The 23,097-nt window shown below is 38.8% G+C and overlaps 1 protein-coding gene across 1 annotated transcript in view; it reads left to right on the top strand.

Moving 5' to 3' along the window:
• Positions 1 to 3,797: 3,797 nt before the first annotated feature.
• TBCD (tubulin folding cofactor D) overlaps positions 3,798 to 23,097 on the top strand; it is a 133,719-nt gene continuing 114,419 nt past the window's right edge. The window contains exons 1-7 of the mRNA XM_075719382.1: positions 3,798 to 3,990; positions 7,995 to 8,045; positions 8,249 to 8,346; positions 9,073 to 9,174; positions 10,813 to 10,959; positions 12,325 to 12,380; positions 16,287 to 16,419. Of these exons, the coding sequence (XP_075575497.1) occupies positions 3,798 to 3,990; positions 7,995 to 8,045; positions 8,249 to 8,346; positions 9,073 to 9,174; positions 10,813 to 10,959; positions 12,325 to 12,380; positions 16,287 to 16,419 (780 nt within the window). The remainder of the gene's footprint in view (positions 3,991 to 7,994; positions 8,046 to 8,248; positions 8,347 to 9,072; positions 9,175 to 10,812; positions 10,960 to 12,324; positions 12,381 to 16,286; positions 16,420 to 23,097) is intronic.

The following is a 23,097-nucleotide window of genomic DNA, read 5'->3' as shown; positions in this document are numbered from 1 at the left end:
GCAGATAGGTTTGAGAAATTCTGACATAGTCCCTTAGTAATGAACAGCCCTTGCTTGTCGGAAGTAACACAAACTAGGAATTAACGTTGATGATAAAACATCTGACATGTAAAAGGCTTAGTACACTTTTGAGCCTCACTAAATGTTAAGAGTGGTTGTGTAATCTTTAACTTATACACTAGTTTTCTAGCACAGACTCATACCCTGCTGAAGGAAAAGACTGCATTGTTTGTGAAGAGTCCAGTAGGTTGGAAAAGTAGCATGACAGTCAGCCTAGCCTTACTCTCCGTAGAGAGTCTCACTTCATAGCTGCCGTGTTTCTACAGTTGTTTGCCTCTTGCCTCTTCTGCTGCTGCTCTGTCGGCAGTTCATTATGGAGAGCTACCGTTGTGGGATTGTAGTGCTAGAAGTAATAACTAGTTCCTTACCTGTCCCCTTTTTTGTTCTGTTTTAGTTTTCTCTCTCTGTTTCCATCCCTTTTCCCATTTATATTTATGTCGTCTTTCCTTTCCCATGTCCTGACCCAAAATTTAAATCAGATTCTATGAATCTGAAAATGAAAACATTCTCTTTTTGATTTAAAGAGTAGACAAGGCCCTTTAGACTGCACTTGGCAAGCATTTATAATTAATAATATTGCTAATATTTATTTTAATTTAATGTAATTTACTTACATGCTTTTGTTTTTCTCTTGCTATGAGAAATTAAATTACAGTGGTATTTGTAAAAAGGATGTCTCTGTAGTTCCTTGGTAATTAACGGTATGGTCAGAAAGTGGATTGTTACCACACAAGTTTGATTATAACTTGATAATTCATAGTTTTAGTATGATATTTTAGTGTCCTATACTATGATAGTTGTTGTGGTTTAGCCCCAGCCAGCAGCTAAGCACCACGCAGCCGCTTACTCACTCCCCCTGCCCTGGTGGGATGGGGAAGAGAATCGGAAGAGTGAGACAAACTCCTGGGTTGAGATAAGAACAGTTTAATAACTGAAATAAAATACAGTAAAATAGTAGTAGTAATAATAACAATATAATAATAATAACAATTATAATATACAAAGCAAGTGATGCACAATGCAATTGCTCGCCACCCGCCAACCGATACCCAGCCAGTTCCCGAGCAGCGATCGCTGCTCCCCGGCCAACCCCTCCCAGTTTCTATACTGAGCATGATGCCATATGGTATGGAATAGCCCTTTGGGCAGTTTGGATCAACTATCCTGGCTGTGCCCCCTCCCAGTTTCTTGTGCACCTGGCAGAGCACGGGAAGCTGAAAAGTCGTGGACTAGCATAAGCAGTACTTAGCAACACCTAAAACATCAGTGTGTTATCAATGTTATTCTCATACTAAATCCAAAACATAGCACTATGCCTGCTACTAGGAAGAAAATTAACTCTACCCCAGCCAAAACCAGGACATAGTAACATATTTAAATAACTTTGCAAAAAGATAGCAAAAAGTGGGAGGGAGGCTTAGTGTTTTGATGAAAAGAAAGCATCTATTGCTGCTGTGTTGGTTGGTGCTTGATGTATTTTCAATTTTATAAAATAATGTACAGTAGGCAAAGGTAGTCTGCTCTGCCACTGCTGGATTATTGAAGGAACAGTGACAAATAGATGGCTTTATAATGTTTTCTAATATTCCTAACTGCTTTATTTTTACAGAAAACATAGGCAATGAGAATTTGGGGAGAAAACTGTGCAACAAAGGTATTGGCATACAATGTGAGCTAGAGTACATTAACAAATCCATGGAAGAAAGTGGTAAAGAAAGTAGATGTAAGTGCAGTCTGACGAATGCTTATGTGAATCAGAAAATTTGAATGACTGAACTTAAGTGTTTAGGCTTCAGATGGTTGTCATGACTGATACCTAAAATGTTATATTCAAAAATGCTCAAATATGTTTAGACTTTTTTCAGCTTTAGATGACTGTGCTATAAAGACTTCATAAACTTTAAAGTTAGGTGTTATAACCTATACTATTTAAAAAAAATGCATTTAATTCTGTGTAACCATAATACAAATAGTAAAAATTGTTTGCTTCCTTTGAATTTGGGCTACAATTAGGGGCAGTTGTAACGGTGTCATTGCAACACTTAATACAATTATAACAGTGGAAAAGTGGAATAATAGAGTTAGAATACAGTTGAAATAGTAGCCAATAGCTGGAAGATCCAGGTCTGAGAAAACAGCAAAGTGCATGCATACTAGTATTTATTAATGTTAACAAAAATACATGTATTACACTGGAAAGTACATGTGAACTTAAGATTTCTCCTTCTCAAATAAAACACCTTGCAGAAACTAGGCATTTGGTGTACCTGCATTTTGTGATTGTGGTTTGCTTTAACGAATTTGAGCCTGAAGATAACATATTTGGGTACGAATGGAGTTGCTGGATACTGGGAAAGTTACCTGTCCTAGCGTCCTGCCCAGACGTAAGTGCCTCCCTGAATTTCCTTAATAATCAATGGAGCGAAAGCAGCACCTCTGAAGGTGGCTCATCTCACCCTGAGCACCCGCTTCTGTTTGTCAGCCGGTCTGATCCTTCAAGTTTATTTTCTATTAAGTAAAAAGGTAAAACCTGAGGTGACGTTAGTAAGTGTCTACTTTAGACCACAACTCTAGTTTTCTAGTGTTGGCGAGGTGTCAAGAGAGAAGTGGAAAAGCAGCGCTGCTGTCTGGTAAATACGCAGTAGCGAGGGGAACGCGTGCGGAAGAGTGGATGGAGATGGGGTATGTCGTGGGCTGACATACGGCAAAACCCGCGCCTCAGAAAGCTAACGGGGAAGAACCTGGCATGGGGAGAGCAGCTGCTGTGAGGGGGCAGACATTTGCTTGAGCCTGCCCGCTTGCTTCCCTTTTTTTCTGCGGTGGTAGCTTTCAGCGTTCAAACTTTGCCTCCAGAATTTTATGCGATTTAGACAATGGGTTATTGTACTAACCATATAATGAAATGTTTCGGCGTGGACAGGGTGATTAATGGAGAAGGCCACGGATAACGGCGTAGCGCAGTTGCCCTCCGCAGGCGTTCTGCGCCCTGGGCAGAGTGACTCGAGAGGCAAATTCGGGACAATTCGCGCTCGGCAGCCTAGCAGGAGCGCGGCCGGAGCAGGGCAGAGCCAGCGCCGCGGCCGAGCTGACGAGGGGCGCTCCCCGGCTTCACTGAAGAAGCGCAAACCACGGGCTCCCCGCTCCGGCCGATCGCAGGCCCCGGCCCGCCTCCCCCGAAGGCCCGGCCGCCCCGGCCCGCCTCCCCCTCGGCCGAAGGCCCGGCCGCCCCGGCCCGCCTCCCCCTCGGCCGCCCAGCGGCAGCGGGGCGGAGCCGCGCGCGGGAGCGCAGCCGTCGCTGCAGCCTTTCGTCCCGCCCGCCGCCCCGTAGGAGGGAGGTTGCGGCCGGCAGCGCGCGCGGGGCAGGCCCTGGGGAGCGCGGCGGCCGTTGCCCGGGTAATGCGCGCCGGAGCTCCCGGCCCGTGTCGGGGTGGGGGCGAGAGCGTCGCCGTCCCCCGGTGCTGCCGCCGGCGTCTGCGCCACCTCCGAGAGCCGCCGGCGGTGCGGGACGGCTGGGTAGGGCTGGGCCGGGCCTCCGCGCCGCGGCGTCCGCCGCGGGGGCGGGGAGGAGGGCGCGGTGGGCCGTATGGCGGCGGGCGGGGCCGGGCCGGGCCGCGGCTCGGCGGGAGCCGTGCGTGAGGGGCGGCCTGCGCCTGGCGCGGCCTGCGGGAGGGCTGGCGTGGCTGACCGCCGTTGTTGTGCCCAGCTCTTCGGGGGAGCGCTGACGGCCGGCCTCGGGCATGGCCTTGGGCGAGATGGACGGAGCGGGGTCGGAGGCGGAGGAAGGCAAGAATCAGGAGCCAGGTGTGGCCGCCACGAGAAATATCCTGGAGAGCTTCACAGAGAGCCAGGAAGTCGGGGGGCTCATCGGTAACCTGAAGGGAGTCTTTGGGGATCTGGTGGCTCGAGAAATGACCGTGGAAAAATTCATAGGTAAGCACATAATCCGAAGGGAGCAGGTTCTTACATTGCTCCAAGGAATTTATTACCAAAAAAGGACTCAACCGCTAATTTTGGATTGGTGGTAATGCTGGAACTTTATCAACAGGTAGTTTAGATTTATTTTTTTTACTCAATTTGTTTTCTAGCTGTGTATTACATTATTACATGGTATTTAACTACTGTAAGTAACAAACCCAGGTCTTGGATTTAAGAAAGCTGAATTCTGGCCCATGTTTAGCCTCCAGTTTCCTATTCAAATGCAGGCAAGAATTTAGTTAAAGTTTGTATGTCTGTCAAATAAAGCCATTTTTGTACCTAATTACTTGTTGAAAATGCATACATTTTGAGATTTAAAGTGGTAATTTCACATTTTTACTTTTATATTTCATAGGTAATATGAAGGGTGGCTGACTCCATACAGATCATGTAATTGTTTCTGAGTGGAGGCAACTTGGATCTGACTTTGTAACCGAGCTTTTGTGCTATATAATGAAAGCTGTTCTGCTTCTAGACCTCAGCCGAATATAGAAGTGGTATAATTGCATGCATGTAGCAGTGTCCTAGGTAATTAGCCTGTTATAATGCACATCTGTGTATTGGATCCAATGTTCTGACCAGATGATTTGCAAAACTTAATTGAAAGTTTCATGTATTTACAAATCAAGTGGACTAGCATTTTGCAAGTAATTTTGCAAAAATGGTAAAATTGCAAAATCTTACAGTAAAAATATTGATCCAGTGTCTTTGTTTTTGATGAAAAGAAACTAGATAGGCAAATAATAAACCAGAAAACCCAAAATTTGGAAATCTGACCCTGCAGAAGTTACTCAGTAGAATTAAACTCGATTGACTTAACTGACTGTTCTGTGTAAAGAGGTTAATGATGAACATGTTCAGAAAGAAGTAGCAAGAACACTCATATTTGTGATGGTTGTTCAGTATCACAGGTGAAGTGGCAGAATTTGATGGGATGGAAAAACAATTACTGAAAAAATCTCAGCGTCTGAAAGGCCATCATCTCCTGCAGCTGATCATCTTGCTATGCCTCTCTGTCTTTCATATTATATATACTGTCTCTATGTATTTAAATGGTATTTATGAACTTTCTGCATGCTTCTCCACTCTATCACATAAGTCCTTAGGAGAAAAATTGCTTTCCTACCCATTGAAACCTGTGACTTTTGCACTTATTGGGAGCAGGTCCTTTGAAGGTAGGGGGATATTGCTGTATGGTAAGTATCAGAAGAGCATATCATTGCCTAGTAAATAAAGTGTTAATATTCTTAAAACTGGTAGGCACTGTACATCTTGTTCAATATTTGGTTATAATATTTAGTGTCATAAACTATCAATTGATCCTTCTTGGGCAAAATATCCTAAATATGGTAATAGGCTAAATGTGTGGGATGTAGTGTTGAAACTTGGGGAATACCTTTAATCTGTATGCATATAATGCAGTAATGATCACTTACAGAGGATTTTAATGCAGATCTCCAAAGCATTCACCAAAACATGTGATGCTCATTTTTTTTGTGAAATGTTAGAAACAGAAGTTTGCAAGATAGTTTAATCTTAAACTATAATTTTGTAGGAAAATTTAGGAAGATCTTTTTTTGACATAATGACATTAGAAGAACTTTTTTTTCAGTTCATTCTCTTCAGCATTTAGATTTGGGGTTTGACTTTAGATTGCCAGACCGCAGTCTGGGAAATCAATTTGACAAGATGTCATGGTTTAGCCTCAGCCAGCAACTCAGCACCACACAGCCACTCACTCACTCCCCCTACCCCATGGGATGGGGGAGAGAATCGGAAGAGTAGGAGTGAGAAAAACTCCTGGGTTGAGATAAGAACAGTTTAATAACTGAAATAAAGTAAAATAGTAGTAGTAGTAGTAATAACAACAGTATAATAATAATATACAAAGCAAGTGATGCACAATGCGAGTGCCACCCGCCGACCGATACCCAGCCAGTTCCCAAGCAGCGATCGCTGCTCCCCGGCCAACCCCCCCCCCAGTTTCTATACTGAGCATGACATCACATGGTATGGAATAGCCCTTTGGGCAGTTTGGATCAACTATTCTGGCTGTGCCCCCTCCCAGTTTCTTGTGCACCTGGCAGAGCATGGGAAGCTGCAAAGTCCTTGACTAGCATGAGCAGTACTCAGCAACAACTAAAACATTAGTGTGTTAGTGACGTTCTTTTCATACTAAATCCAAACCACAGCACTATGCCTGCTACTAGGAAGAAAATGAACTCTATCCCAGCTGAAACCAGGACACAAGATAAGGAATTTTTCTATTAAATTCCAGTTCTGCTTGAGAGCTATTGCTTTGAGCGTTGATGGGATTTCTTGTATTCACTAGTTCTGTTATTTGTACACAGCTTAAGGTATCATTAATTACAATGGGAAGTTAGCGATGATTAGGATCTCAGGCTTCCCTCTTGATAGTAGACAGCACTATGGTATCCCAAGGGAATTGTACAGGTTGCTGCAAGGATACTCTTGGACTGGCTGGTGTCTTGAAAGTGGTTGTGCAGTGTCATCCACTGGTCAACTACAGCACTGTTGAAGTTGAGTTATGTCTTAAATCTAAGTGTTTATGTGACAAGTGGAGAAAGGGGATAGAAAGCAAAATTGTTTGAGAGAAACAAATGCAGGAAAAGGAGAGGTTAAGAAGATATCTTAGTTTTCTAATGAAAAAGCTACGTTCTGACTGTATATCTAAAATGACCCAGGCAGTCTCCAGCGCAATATTGGATCACTTGATGATCTCTTCTGAAATCCAGCTTCCATTTCTGTAGCTGCTTTTCATTGATTCTAGGTTTAAATTGGAATGATTTTGTTTCTAAAAACCGTGGCAAGTTGTTCTTAGTTTTTTTCAATACTCAATTTCAATTTGTCTTTCCTCAAGTCAGTTCCCAAAAGGAAGATAACATATTGCAGCAAGATAAAATAAGTAATGTGAAAAGTTTAGAGGAGCACAGATAGTGATAGCTACAGTTTGTATTTGTCCAGGTTAAAATGTGTCAAGGATTCTTTGTTCTCTGCTGAATAATTTTCTGTGTTCTATTTCAAAATAAAAAAACTAGCTCTGAGAATTATGAAGAACACCTTCACTTGCAAAGTAGTACCATGTTGGTTTTTCTTCTGCTATGCTAAGGTAGCTCAAAACAAAGAGATAAGAATTTTGCAATGCCTATACCCTGTTTCAGTACAGATCCTCAGTGGTGGAGCTACATCTTCAAATATATTCCAGGCATGGGAAGGAAGATAGCCTTGTGGTGAAGCCCCAGTGTGTCCAGGGAGAATTTCCCCATAGCTGTATTAGCCTCAGGGCTGGAAAAGTGTCATGCTGCTACACTTCTTGATATTGAGATATCTTTGTGTGTGTGTGTTTTTAAAGACAGTCAGTAATCTGATATGCTAACAAATAGAACGATGTGTAAAAGTAAGCGGGATTCTATACGTTAATGAAGAAGATCTGAACAGCAAGGCAGGAGGGTGTAAAGCAACATTCTGGTTGCTGTGTGGGTAAGAGTGCAGTGTAAAGCTGGAGCAGCTACAGTCTATAGTGGTTTAATGTTCTCTGTTTGTGCAGTTCCGTCAGAAATGGTGTGCTGGTAAGTTGTGCTTAGGAAAGGAGAGCCACAAAGAGCTCTGCAGTGAAGGGCAGCAACAAACTGAGTGATTTCTTGTTTCATCTAGCTGTGGGATTTGTCCACAGTAATTTGACAGACTCCTAGAAGGGAGTTTATGATGCAGTGTAGGTAAATTGATTGCACTATGGAAGTGGACAGACTGTATTTTTAGAGTTACTTCTCTGTAGTTTTCTTACTTTTTGACCTCACTTGCAGGTGGTGGCAGCACTTAGCTCAAGGATACTGAAATCTTAAGCTAAAGCTGTCTAGAATCAGGGGTGTATCTCACAATTAATGCCTGTAAGAGCCTTTAATTTGAATAGCTTATTGCAGATATCTTTTCCTTTTCAGGTATAATGGACAAGTACCAGGAGCAACCTCACTTGTTGGATCGCCACTTAGGTAGGAATGTCATCTTTAAATACTTTTTTATGTATATACTTGAAAATCTGTTAAACTAAATGGTCCATATTTGCATTACAAGATTGCTGTGGTTGATACTACTTGTATTATATGACTACTGTCTCCCTTTTTATTATTAGAAGTATGAGAAACTGTAAGCTAACTGCATGTAGTCTCACTTTTTTCCCCTCTCATTTCATTAGAGTGGATGATGAATTCATTGTTGGATATAGTGCGGGACAATGGATCTCCTCCCCCACTAGTTCACCTGGCTTTTAAATTTCTTTATATCATTACAAAGGTAAAAACCCCCAAATTTAACATTCTGTAAGTGAAATGTGTAAGTTTCCAATATTTCCTTTGTTGTTTAAGTAACTTCAAAAAATTTCACATTTTCAATAATAGTAAAATAAATAAATAATTGCCTAAGTAATGCAATGAAATGCTTTGAACTGTATTGTGAATGATTAGTTCTCTTTTTTTACAATTTTCATGATAGCTTATGTTATTTAATGATCCACACTAGTAAAAATCAAGGTCTGAATGCAAAAAAAAATTGCAGATATCGAGATACTAAGTGATAAAACAAGAGTCATAATGTTAAAAAGAAGAGTAAAGTATGAGGAAGAATGAGATGGATTGTGGAATTTCCATCTGAGCGTAAGAAAACACTTTTTTTTACTGTGAGGGTTTGAACATTGGAATAGATTGCTCAGAGAGGTTAGGGAGTCTCCATTCGTGGAGATACCAAATACCCTACTGGACATGGGCTCAGGCAGCCTGCTGTAGGTGACCGTGTTTTAGCAGACTCCAGAGGCCCCTTGTTTTAAAGAATAATCATTTCATTAATTCCTAATAAGTTTGTAAAAAAGCAAAAATCTCAAGGTATTTAAGACCTTAATTCATATCCTTACTGTTGTTACTACATGAGGATCATGTACAAGAAGCTCCTCAAAGGTTCTTTTCTTTTTCCTCAGTACTTGAGGATGCCAGATGGCTTATGAAATTTTGAAACTTTCTGTTATAGGTGAGAGGGTACAAACTCTTCCTCCCACTGTTTCCTCATGAAGTAGGTGATCTACTGCCTGTTTTGGATATGCTCGGAAACCAGAATCCCAAAGACTCTGAGGTGAGAACTTGCTGTACTTTTTGTTTAACTTTTATGTCTCATACAGAAAAAGCTGGTGAACAATGTCAGAAAAAAATCTTGGAAAAAAGTGTATAAAGCAGTGACACACCCTGCCAAGTGTTAAGTGGACATCTGGATTTAGTATGAAAGTCATCTTGTCAGAAGAGAAATGTCTTATTGAAGAAGTCTTGTGTTTTTTCTTTCATGGGATATGTTCTAAGTATTTAGAAGTGGTGGTGGTTGAGGTGCAAGTAAAATCTTCACTCTTATAAGGGAACAAATTAATTGAAACAGCAGTAATAAGAAAGGCAGTAAAAGATACTGAACTTCTAAAAGGAGTAACTGAAAAATCCTTTCCCTGCTACGCATATCATTAATGGTCATGTTAATGTAGCTTGAAGTCATGAAAGTAAAATCACAGGAAACGGTGTATTTTAGGTTTTATGTATTTATTCCTATTTCTTAATATAAACAGTCTTTTTTAAACCTTTGAGTTTTGTCAAAGTTGGTATGAGAACTTCTGTTTTGATGAGGAAACAAAGAAGATAGTTAATTTTCCTTGTTTAATTCATAAAATGTTTTATTCTTCCCCAACCCCCCAGTGTCTGTCTACAGATCTGTGAGGGTTTTTTTTTCTTTTCTTTTCTTTTGAAAGGAAGGAGGTGAAGATTGGAGAAAATTGCACAATTATGGCATGAGGCATGAATCGCTTGGATTTTTGCCTTTTGATAATATATTCCTGGGTGTGGAAAAATAACAGTTTATTTCAGATTTTTTTCCTACCTGTTTGCAATTGGAAAAACAGTGTGACGCCATGTCATTATGTGCCCTGATTTAAAGTTTTATTTGGCTGGGAATGTTCTGGGCAAGGATTCTTACTTGAAAAAATATTTAAGCAAAGAATTTTTAAGCATGGATTGAGATCACAGAATGTCTCAAATTTGAAGGGACCCGTAAGGATCATTGAGTCCAACTCCAAGATACTGTAGTCTTATATTCTTATATTTTTGAATAAGGAAAAATAAGAATTCTAGAAGGCTTATTAAGATGGATGAATTTTGAGAGATCATCATCTATTATAAGTAACAAAAATCATGAAGACAATACTTGTATTGCTGTTCTAAATTCAAGTAATTTTTTAATAAACATTATCACTTCTGACCGCTTTACTGTTGTTGATGTAGTTGTACAGCTTTAAAGCTTGTAAAAGTTCTTTCTTGTCTGTCTGTCTGTCAGAACACATCTAAAGTTGTTTCAGTAAACCCATGAAAGCAATACGTAAGAAATTAGGAAGAAGAATATATTTCTCACATATTTGTGACTGGAGGCACACAGGGGCTGAGGGAAGGAGAAAACAGGAAAATGGCAACATGCAGTTTTCCTTTGGGAAGGAAATAGACTTGTCTGGATTTGGGATTCAGAGGGGAGGGTCCCTGAATTTTGTTACGGTTTTACTGTTTGGAATCTCTTGTAGTTCTGTCTCCTTCGGTGTTTCAGAGCATTCAGGTTCGGAGTTTTTTCTTCATCGTCTTACTTTGAAAGTTCCCTGGAGCTAGTAGACAGTTTGTGCTCCAGGCACTTTGTGGGAATATGTTCCAGAAAATGGAGTGCATGTTTTGTTTTACCATTCTTTTCCAGACTTGGGAAACTCGTTATATGCTGTTATTATGGCTTTCCATGATATGCTTGATTCCTTTTGACCTGGCCCGTTTTGATGGAAATATTATTTCTGAGGAAGGGCATGCTCGTATGCCCACAATGGATCGCATACTTAAAATAGCAAAAGTAAGTATAATTCGTCTTGTAATACTTTCAAACCTGTGATATTTTTCTTAAGCTTAATCTTTCAGTATATAATAAACTATTGTCTTCTCAGGATTTTATTTAAGCCCATATTTTCTGTATCTAATCTGTAAAGAATTTCTCCATAGTTTTGGAATCCTCAGTGTGTTCTTTGCTGCTTTAGTGTCAGGTGAGACTTACTTGTTTTTGCTGAAGTAATAAACTGTATTCTTTTATGACTACCTGATACGAACGCATGCCATTGATTATGTTAACAGCTTTTAGTGTTTGAAAATACTAGCTAGCTTTTTCCAAAAGCCAAGTTTAATAGTTTATATAGGAAATTAGCAGTCAATCAAGTTGAGTAACATTGGAAGCTATGACCTCCTGAAGAATTTTCAGCAAAGATAATAAAGTTTCACTAGGCATACACCGAAGTGGCTAACTTGTCATCCCTTTAAGATAAAAATAAACAACAACCCCTTCCCCACAAATACCTGAACAGCTTATGTTTTTGACACTTGCAGCACTTCAGTGGCTTATCACTTGTAAGCATGTAGTAGCACAAGTATGACTGTAAGTTAAGGTTTCAGTAAAGGTAAGCTTGCTTTGAAAGACAGTAGAAGGGAGGCTTTGTTGTCTGGGATAGGGTTTGTTAAATGGGAAATTTAATTTTTTACGTTCTTGTCCTGGTTTAGCCCCAGCCAGCAGCTAAGCACTACACAGCCACTTGCTCACCCCCCCCCTACCCCGATGGGGTGGGGGAGAGAATTGGAGGAGTAAGAGTGAGAAACACTCCTGGGTTGAGATAAGAACAGTTTAATAATTGATATAAAGTAAAATAGTAATGATAATAATAACAACAATATACAAAGCAAGTGATGCACAATGCAATTGCTCACCACCTGCTGACTGATACCCAGCCAGTTCCCGAGCAGCGATTGCTGCTCCCTGGCCAACTCCCCCCAGTTTCTATACTGAGCATGAGGTCACATGGTATGGAATAGCCCTTTGGGCAGTTTGGATCAACTATCCTGGCTGTGCCCCCTCCCAGTTTCTTGTGCACCTGCAGAGCATGGGAAGCTGAAAAGTCCTGGACTAGCATAAGCAGTACTTAGCAACAACTACACCATCAGTGTGTTATCAACATTCTTCTCCTACTAAATCCAAACCACAGCACTATGCGTGCTACTAGGAAGAAAATTAACTATCCCAGCCGAAACCAGGACAGTTCTTAAGCTCAGTTTGTAATCATAATAATGTTTGTAATCAGAAGTATTAAGTAGTATATTAATGTACAAAGTTATATAGTTGTTATTAAATCTACATGTATGAATTCTTTTACAGTTAGTTTTCTTTTACCTTTAGTGTTACTTGGTCGTCAGTGATAAGGCTCGAGATGCAGCTGCTGTACTGGTTTCAAAGTAAGTCTCTTTTGTCCTTCTTGGCAGAAAGGAAAAAAGCTAGCTCCCATTTCTCCTGCCATTTTTTAGTCTGACATGCTACTAATGACAGCGTTGGGAGGACTGGAAGTTGCCAGCTGTGTGTGGGATGTTAAACTTGCTTGAATCAGATCCAGTAGCGTGTTTATTATTGGAAATGCTGTACTTTCTTCTGCTTACTAGAGGAACAGTTATCTATCACAAGTGATACTGCTAACAGGATACTGTTCAAACTGCCTTCTAGGGATTGGTTTGTGCTACAGGGTTTCAGAAAGATATAGTTACTCTGTGTTGCTGTTGATTTTTGCAGTGTGTTGCATGGTAAATAGAGAATTGGTATCTAGTATTACTGGCTTAATGTTTCCTAGAAGTATTTCAGTTATGTAAAAGGAAATAATAATGCTAGAATTTTTTTTCTTAATATCCCTATTGTTACTTTCTTTATTCTTTCATCTAGAAAACAGTACTTAATGTTTTCTCATGTTTATTGTTGTCAAATAATTCATCAAATGAAACAGCTGTAGGATAATGGCACTTTCTAAATCCCAGTGTTTTACATGGTTGGCTTTCAGACACAGAACAATTTGTGGCAGAGGTGCAGTTGTTCTGACATTTTTTGCATCACTTCAGTAATACTGATGCTAGGGTTGCTTATAAATTTGAAATAATGAACTTCTGTATCTCTTCTTTCCTGTCCCAGTGCATTAGTGGAGATTGGTTTCATTTGTGATGTATATGAAAATAAATTACAAAGACCATAAACTGTGCTAGTACACACGTATCTTTTTTCCAGTATATGTCACAGTACCTATTCCAATATATTCTAGCGGAAGAGGACTTTAGTCAACTCAGTTTGTCATTTGGTTTTTCTTTTATTTCTTTCTTTTTAAAGCAAGCAAACCCCCAGAATCTTTACACTAGCATATACTCTATCTACGCTAGGGGGCTCTGCTAGCCTAGTTTTGCCAGTGTAGCAATAGGAGCAGAGGCTCTGTAGGGTGAACAAGACGAAATGATGATGTGGGTAGCGAGTCTGAACAATAAAATCTGTGTTAACATTTTTCTCTGGATTAAGAGGCACAAAATTTGTGGGATTAATTGTATCAAAGTAGTTGTTAAATACAACATTTAGTAGAGTAGATCCTAACTGTCGTTTTGGGAAATAACTGTCCATGTATTTATTTTAAATTTATTCTGAACTTAAGTCATGGGACTCAATGCTTTAGAAATTTGTATTTAGTGAGCATAATGCTACAGTTCTGAATCTGATGACAAAAAAACCATTTTTTTGTTTTAGAACTGACAGTGTCACGCGGAAAATTCATGAAGGAGTTGAGACTAGAGTAATAGTTGTCTGGTGACTAGTCCTGTACTTTTCTGATTTACTCTGAAATATTTCAGAGCAAAATTTAAGTGAGTGCATGAATCATTTGAATAGTCTTTAATAAATAATCTTGTCTGTTACATATTTATTTCCATGTGACAGGATGTAGGTTTGTCTCCTTATCCTGATTAGTTTTTGCAGTCATTTTGGAAGTGGTAATTGGAAGTTGCTTTTCTAGGATTTTTGTCTATATGCATTGGTAAACCATCTTATCACAAGTTGACGAAGCAGAGGATTTGAGGTGAAAGTGTGACACAGAGTGAATTATTCTTGAGCATTCATATGTGCCTGAATGTGCCCTTTATCTTCTTCACTTCCCAAAAACCCATAAGAAAACCCAAATCAACCAACTGTGATAGACTCTTGAAGGTACATCCAGTATTTGGAAGCCTTCTCAAGTAAGAATGACAGTAATTTAAAAAGATTCTTTCATCACATTACAAATTGAATTTGCACTTCATTTGCACTCCAGAGTCTCTGTAAAAATAAATTACTAGTGGAAGCATTTATGTAGTAATGTGATTGATTACTGCATTACATTCAGCAAACCTTTTGGTTCATGCAGTGCTCAGCCCTGGCTTTCAGGGGGATTTCATAAGTGCCTTGCATGCTAATGCAGGGTACTATGCAGGCATGTTATTAGCGATTGTCTTACGTTCCCTTCGCCTCCATTTTATTGGCTGAATTAATTTTTATTAAAAGTATATATTCATAACAAATAAGATGATAGAATACATTAAGCTGGTTCTAGTACCAGCTGCATCAAGGTGTGTAAGACTAATGGGGGCAAAATTACTATTTAGTGTACTTAAAATTATTTAGTTTATTATGAAAACACCATTTTCAAAATAGCCTAATGATTAGAACACTTGACCAGGAGTTAGAAGACCTGGGTCCAAGGCCTTTTGGCCTTGGTGCGCTTGAATTCACTGCGTTCACATCCCAAAACAGTTCTTTAATGAGCAGGCATAGGTATTCTGAGATGAGATCACTGTTTCATCTTACTGAAGTTAGACTGTTGGGTAGTCAGGAACATAAAAGTCCTGGGGCGGACAGAGAGATAAGATACAGGAGTCTTAACTCTGTAACACACTGAGTGGGAAGCTCCTTGGGGAGGAAGGGGAAGTCTGGATTCTGGTTCTTGCTCTAATGAGTCTGTGAGTTTCAAGTGAAGTTTAGAAACATCAGGATCCATGAATGACTTCCTGGTTTCTGAAGTAATTTGCTTTTCATAGGGCAAAGGAGCTGGAGTTTGTTTCATTCATTTCTTTTCTGTCTGCTCAGTGACCTGGTTGCAGTAGGAGGTGGTATGGCTTATCCCTGTCTTCCTTCTAGTCTGGAGGTTAGGGCACTCCTTTGAGAAATTAAGATTTAAACTCCTTTGGGCTGAGAGAGGGTCTAGGAACCAGTTCATCTACTTTACAGGTTAGTTCTGTTACCTGCGCTATTGTGCCAAAGAAGGCTTTGTCTTTGCTGCTCTGTTATAAAACAAACCACCCCCCCTCAACTAACCCCTCCCCCAAATCCTCATTATTCTGTTGTTGAACACAATAGATACTGACTTTGAAGACAATTCAAGTGATCACATGTCTGCTCACTGTTTCCTGTGTTCTCTGTATTTATTATTCCCCATTAGTTAGCTCTTGGTGGTGTTCCCCATTTAATTTGTAGGTGTATAAAGTAACCAGATACAGGCTCTGCATATATCCTTCTTTAAGTGCTATGAATTGTACTTTGTGGGCTTTCCCATGTACCTTGTTTCCTTTGATTGCATTGAGAACAGTTACTTAATTTAGTCTGAATCTCTGCTGGAACAGGACCCTCATTTTTAGGTGCTAAGAATACTAAATTAGATAACTGAAGCAGATGCCCTAACTGTAGCTTGGCTGGCACTGATGATGACTGAGTATAGGTTTAGGGAAGTAGTTTAACCATAATGAACCTCTTTTGCCCTCTGTAAGATGGGGTAAAAAGTCATCTATTGACCCATCCAGTGTGTTAAATACAAGAGTTTGACCTTTTCAAATATCTGAAAAAACAAATATAGTAGTGATGATTACTCTTTATGGGCCTGGCTGATAACAGTGCAGCATGGACCAACTGTTGATTTGCACCAATTTTCAGATTTGCGGAATAGCTGTTCTTGGCAAGAATGGTGGAGAATCCTCCTATTTGTTTCAGCTTTTCACTAATTCTAATGGAAATAATTTTTATGTGGGTCCTTTGGAAAGTTTGTTGCTTTACAATTAAGATGAGAAATCTCTGTAATTCAAGTTTATAAGTTGGTTGGAAGTAAAAGTGAGATTCTGGGTCAGAGCCTTGCTCAGAAACAGAAAGGCTAAACATATGATGGTTTGGAGTGTTCCCACCCTCAGCGATTTAGGAAAATATCCACTGGAGAATTGTTTTTAGGAACTGCAACCAGTTTCGATAGCAGGAAGAATTGTTTTCATTGAGAGTCATAAAGTTAGTAACGGCAGCGTTTTGGTTTTTTTTTGTGACAGATTTATTGTCCGCCCTGATGTGAGGCAAAAAAGGATGGCAGACTTCCTGGACTGGACACTTTCATTGTTATCTAAATCCTCCTTCCAGACCATGGAGGGGACTGTTGTGATGAATGGCATGCTCCAGGCCCTGGTAAATAACATTTTTCCTTTAAAAGCTAGATGATTCTGTTTTGTGATTATATGATACTGCTATGGTTGACAGTTAATAGCAAATGCACAGAGAAGTTCCTGTTTATTGAAAAAGGATAAGACAATACATAGCTATAATTTCCTCCACAACAGTTTTGAAGACATAACTCACCATGTATGTGTATTTTCTTTAAGTATTCTTGTCATCATGAAATGAAAGTGAAATTACCAGTATAGATACTGATAAATAACTCTCAAAAATGCTTTTAAGTACCTGATTGTATATTAGTAGTAATTTCATAATTCAGTTTGGGTTGTTTGGTTTGTTTTTTTTTTTGCTTTGAACAAAACCTTTGAAATAAATTACATAATTGGAACTGTACAAAAAGAAGAGGTTGGGCTTCTGATATAGTAGTGGTTGCTCCTTTTTGTTTTTGTTTAATGCTCCTTACCTTGTGAAGTAACAATAGTTTATGACTCAAAGAGCTGAATTCTTAGTTTGGGTTTTGAAATTTATATACTATGCATGGGAAAAAATCTGTAATACCTGAAGCATTACTGTATGATAAGTACTCCTCTTGTACATTCTAAGAATATCTTTTTATAAAAGCTTTCTTATAGTTGGTGTGCATTTTGAAATACTTGAAGAACAGTTCTGGTATCTGTTCCAATTTTGATGTCCGAATATATTTGGGTGGAATGGAAGAGTTTGTGTGGGTGGAGTTGTTCCTTCGTGTTTTTGTTGTTGACCAAAGTCGAGGTAGCACAAGCAAAGTCAGATGACAAGCTCTTGTACGGTCTTTGTACAAGTTTAAGGATTTGCGGGTGTTTGTACGAGTTTCTATAATTTGCATAATTCTGCAGCTCTTTTTAAATAATTGCTATGAGGACTTGTATGCAGTATGTTGCTAATCATCAAAGCAAAGTTCTGGAACAAGTGTGTGGTGTGTGTTTTTTGTTTTTTTTTTTTTTCTCTAGCAGCTCTTCCAAATCAGAAGATACAAGAAATGATCTATATTTAGAATAACTTAGGACTTGCTGCTTAAGCAGGAGGAAGCATTATTGTATGCATTGCAGTATGTTTCAAAAGACAGAATGATGTTTCATCATTTTATTGTCAGATCTGGAAAGGGAGACTGACTGTTTGCCATTCTAGGTGCATGATGAGACCTGTAGGATGTATAATACATTAGTGTTTTGTCATAATTCCTTTGAGTTTGGCTTTGGCTCTATCCACCTGTTCATTAGTGCATACTAAGCGAAACAGGTGAATACTTAACAAGTAGAATCGAAACTAGAATGCGATACAATATACCTGGAAGCAGAAGCCTGCTTTCTTGCATTTATATGATTTTTTTCTTCTCTGTGTGATAGGAGAAGGTATTTGTCAGGCCAGTTTGATTTGTGTCCTACAGCTCATAACTCCTGTTCCAGTTGGTAGGTATGAGCAGACTGAATTTTTAAAGCCTTTTCTTGCATTCATTCTTCAATTTTTAATTTCAGTTACTACAATGTAAACATGAATTATCTCATTAGGCAATAAAGGTTTTCAGAATGATACGTATGCAGGTATGTGTGTATGCAGACATGCTTAAGTGGAGTAGGAAATAGTTATTTCAAGAGTTAAATATTAAGAATTTTGTAAGACACTTGTAACAATAGTATGTTGTTAAACCAAAAATATCAGCTGAAAATAAAAGCAGTGTTTAAAATAAGTAAACCTTTTCTCTTAACCATGCAAGAGTCTAACAGTCTGTACAGCAACATAATAAGTAATTGCTAAGTGTATAAAGCAGAACACATCCTCATGAGGGACGACTAAAACTTGTGTCAACAGGCTTCAAATTCTTTGCCCTTGGATTCTTCCAGCAATTCGTTACTTTAAGAGTCAGAGTGTAGTTGCCTGGGCATTTCTCTCTTTCTCTTTCTCTCTTTCAAGCAAGACAAAAAAAAGGCCATTTTTCAGTTTCTGGTCAGTACAGCAAGGGAGGTTTTGACAATGTAACCCACCAGGTTGGGGATAAAAATCTTTCTCTCTCTTCATTAGGTCAGTTTAGGGTAGCCCCTAACAGGGTGGATTTCAGTCAGATATATTATGTTGTTTATGATCTGCATTTAGGAAATAGCTTGTAGTGAGATTGGCATGGCAAAACTGTTTTAAAAAGACATGAAACTCTTGCATTTCAATGAACTGAAACTGCAAGTTAGGTATGCAATGAGTAGTTCGACGTTGCTGCACTTTGATCTGCCTCTTCGTGGCCTTAAGTCTTGGTGATTAGGTATGCTACTGTTTAATCTAACTCAGCATTATGTGTAGAACAAGTACTACTGTTTCATGATTCTTGTTGAAACACGCAGCCTGCATTACACATTTTAATTCCACTGATGCTTTTTTCTTTTTTTCTTTACACCTGTCGTCAGTAATACATCATTTCACAACAGGTGTGCACTACAGGAATCTTTGCTTGCAGTATTTCAGATTCAGTTTTTAAAACTGCCCTCTTTTGTTGAAACTGGCATTGCAGTATTCAAAATTCACTTTTGTGCTTGGATACTTTGTATATTTGAAGGATTATAAATATTGGATTAATAAGAAATCACTACTTTTTTTTTATAACATTTGTTTACTTGAAGGAAACTTCTAACCTGTTTCAGGAATCTGCATTTTAAATTCTCTTGGTCTGGAGGTTTGCTTTTAAACCTGCCATTATATCAAACAGCTTTTTAGTTATTGCTCCAGGGTGTAGCACTCCCAGTTCTTGCGTGACAGAGATGTCATCATGTTGAGGTAGCCTTGGGCATTGAAACTTATTAAACCTTATTTGTTTTATAAGTGATTCAGTATACAAGTGTGAGTAATAATTAAAAAAAATAAAACGCCCTACACAGTGATCTGATGAAACTTGAGAGTCTTAAGAACAGGGCATTTCCCTGAGCTGTCTCTAATGCAAAAGTTATTTAGCAATAGCTACATGCTTATGTAAATTTTGCTCCAGGGAAGAAAGAACTCTCTAACTCTATTCTTTCAGACCCAGAGGCACAAAAATAGAATATTTCCAAATAGAATGTTTCCCAAGTCTCTATATTTTTGGCATTCTCAAAGAGCTAGCGATGCTAGGATTGTCTATTGGCGTTATTTTTTTGAAAAGCTGTTGCTGCTTAGTGGTTTGGTGATAAAGGTGTACAAAAAGCGGTGTTGATACAAGGAGAAGAAAAAAATTCTTATGTCGGGAGATACCAAGGGCACTGGCCTCTTTCTGGTAATACTCTATCTCCTCTCTTTTTCAATGGCACAGAGTATTCTAATGTGGCCTTGTTTATACTTCTGAGTTTTTTCCTTCTCACCAGAAGTATTGTGGTTAGTTCAAGGTTCAGAAGTTCTGTTATCATAAGACTGTTTCTTTTTCCTGTTAGAATATAGTGCTGTCTCAAGCTCCTACTTTTTTTTTTTCTTCCAAGTATTTAAAATCTGTCATTTTGGGTAGTCTTGTTAAGATGGAAATGAACTATTCTGTTAGCTCTCCATGTGTTAGTCTAAACTTTTTGGGCTTTCAACTGATAAACAAGTAAGGTCTTATGAAAACTGAACTCCTTTTGCCACCCATTTAACTGGGCTCTGTATTGATGTTTGTCAGCTTAATTACCATGTTGATGACATTATCAATACTCTGACAAATACGTGACCTACAGAAGGAGTATTATTTGTGTTGAAGACATAGTAAGGACAAGGGCTTTAACTAATCTATTAGTTTTACCATTAGCTGCACATGTAATTTATTAAATTTATTAAGTATTCTCCACTATCAAGTGAATTAATTATTCTGACAGCATGATTCTATGTCCTCCCTCACCTTGTTTACCTCCTCACATCTGGCCTGGAGGCAGGGATGGCTGATAGCTTTCCCTGGACCTGGATGTTTTGTGACTACTAGGGGGTGCTCCAGCGTAATGAAAGATATCATTTTCTTCTCTTCCCATAGAGGCTGAAATTATCCTCCCAGTCCTTGACTTGGTTGGTTACAACCAGAGGGTAGATTCAGACTTGTGTCTCCTGCTCAGCAGGAGGATGTCCTTGCTACCAAACAGTCAGGCCACCCTTAATGGTGATTTGTGTAGCTTGGGGAACATGTCCTGGAGATGAGCCTGATTGTTGTATCTCATGAAGGTCGGGCCTAAAGTGGGTTATGCAGACAATTGGAAGGTGTGGTGTGTTTCTTCTGTGATTACTAAGAAACTAGGTTTTGTTTTCCTTGCACCATGCTATTTCTAAAGCAAAACCAGACTTGACAGTCGTCATTGCTTGCACACCACTGATTTTGTCTAATTTGTAGGTGGCTTAATTATTTATAAGAGAGGGAGTCACATACTTTTCAACAGTTCAACAGGTTGGGTAAGTTGGTGTGTGCTGTATGTCCTCATTAAACTGAAGAGACCATGGCGTAACTTTGATTGCCTGGATGCTCCAATAGACAGGCTCCTTACTTTCAGTATTGTTAGTTGCTGACACTAAAATGTCTATGCAGGTGGCAAACCAAGCTTATTAATTATTTTGTTTGTATCAGATTTTTTGAAATGGTGTGCCTTGGATGTTTTTCTTCCTTCAAGGCAGGAAGTTTAAGCTGAATACTGTAATGCTGATTTGTCCTTTTTTCTGGGGTTTTTTTTTATGTTTTCTGTTCATGCATCACGTACTCTTCTTTTTAGTATAACCCCTGTAAGCTCTAGGTTTGCAGGATTTTTCTAAGACGGTAACTTTGCCTTATATGCATGACTGTTTGTAGCACATGCCAGAAGAAATACATACCCTTCCCAGCCTCCCCCCTGGCCCCCCCCCCCCCCCCCCCCGAGGCCAAGATCAGTTAAAATGCTTTTTTATTTTCCCTGGAAAATACATCTAGTAAGCTCAAAAGTTTGGAAATTTGGGCTTGTGAATGCTTTTGTGTTCTTTGACTCATAAAGTAGTAATGAAAACTTCTTTTCTTGACATTTCTGCAATCAGGGAAAAAAACCCCAGACACTGGATTTCCTGCTGTGTTGAATATCTGAAGAGTAGTTCTCAACAGTTTGGTGATTAGCTATTAACTTCTATAAAAATTGGTTTTTTGGTAAAAATGGCTGTTAAACTTTTCTGTGATAGAGAACTACCTGATGTATTGCTTGCTGAAACACCAATAATCTGTTAGAAGGTTATATCTGACCTGCAAGGTACATTAGTGGGTGCAAACAGAACTTCTTTTCCTTTCAGACATTTGACATTCACCTGTGTTTATTCCAAAATCAGTAGGTAACATATTCTGTTGAACAAAAACATGTAAATATTAAGTCCCCTTTTTTTAAGTTTAGTTATTAATTTAAACGCAGTATCTATGATGTTCTTTGGTCAATTTTTACTTCCCTTAAACTTGCATCCATAAAATAAAATCCCTTAATCCATATCTCAATTGATTTACAGCAGTTGCTATGATTTTAACATCTGAAAGTACATTATAAATTCTTGCAGTATTTTGTTTGAGAACAGATGTTCTGTCTTGAAAATTAGATATGAAAATAGTTTATTGTTTAAGTATGTAGTGAAACTGTTGTAGGGAAACAATGTATGTTTCACCTTTTTGTTCAGAAAAGAATAGAAATTGGTGTGAAAGTGAATCTGTCGAGTTCACTGTTCTAAATCAAGTCATAGGCATGTGAGGCTGTTTTCTTACCTTTTTTTAGAAAAGCATTAGAAAAATTTCTTGTACAATATTTGAAGAGTTTTCTCATTTCCTGCTTGTGTGTTTGTTAGTTTCTTCCCACAGTCTTGCTTAGAGGTGGTACCTTCTAGTTATGTTTTTCCTGAGGAGTCAGAACTGAATTCAAAGTTGGCCTTGAGGATGTGAAAACTCACAGAGAAACTTGTAGAAAGGTGCCAGAACGTACAAACTATGTAAGACTGAAAATGTGTAGATGTTTTGAGGATTCTATTCCATCTTTGCAGGAGCTCCCAGACAGTATGCCGAGAAGTGTGAGGGTAGATACATGAATGCATTTGTCCAGGAGCATTCCCAAGGCTATATTAAAAAGCTGTTTCTTTACATTATCACTACTTAAGGAATTATACTGTGTTTTGTTTGAATATGCTTGAATATAATTCTAATAATTCGGAGGCAGCCCGTGTGTGCCTTAAAAACAGTTTCTGCTCTTAACTGGGCTTTTATACAGAAAGGAGAAGTAATTGTGAAGACAAGGTGCTGCAGAAATGCTGCAGTATCTCCTAGCATCCGCTACAGACTTGCTAACCTTGTGAAGAAACCATCTGATAGGTTTTTAAAGCAGAACACAGGAACAAAGTGGTGAAGAAATAAGCTTTTGCATGTTTCAGCAAAGAGGTAGAAAAATTTTAGAGGCACTCTAGATATGTTAATTATACCAAAGATTTGCAGATTTTCTGTCAACTTTTCTTTAGGTTTTTTAATACAAGCAGAGTATTGCTGTATGTTAGTGGGAATTTTTTTTTTTTTAAAAAACTGATATGGTACATTGATAAAAGCTATGCTGTATTTCTATACAATTTGTGTTGCTAGTTATTTCTATTAGCTGTTTTTCTGGGCCTGAAGTAGTTCTGTAGCATTTCTGCTTTGTAAATGTATGTTTTAAAGGATGACTTATAATTGCGTAGTTACTCATGAAAACATTAAAAATC

The sequence above is a fragment of the Pelecanus crispus genome, chromosome 12 (genome assembly GCF_030463565.1).
Source record: "Pelecanus crispus isolate bPelCri1 chromosome 12, bPelCri1.pri, whole genome shotgun sequence".
Lineage (NCBI taxonomy): Eukaryota > Metazoa > Chordata > Aves > Pelecaniformes > Pelecanidae > Pelecanus > Pelecanus crispus.
This window is presented reverse-complemented; position numbering and strand designations above follow the sequence as displayed.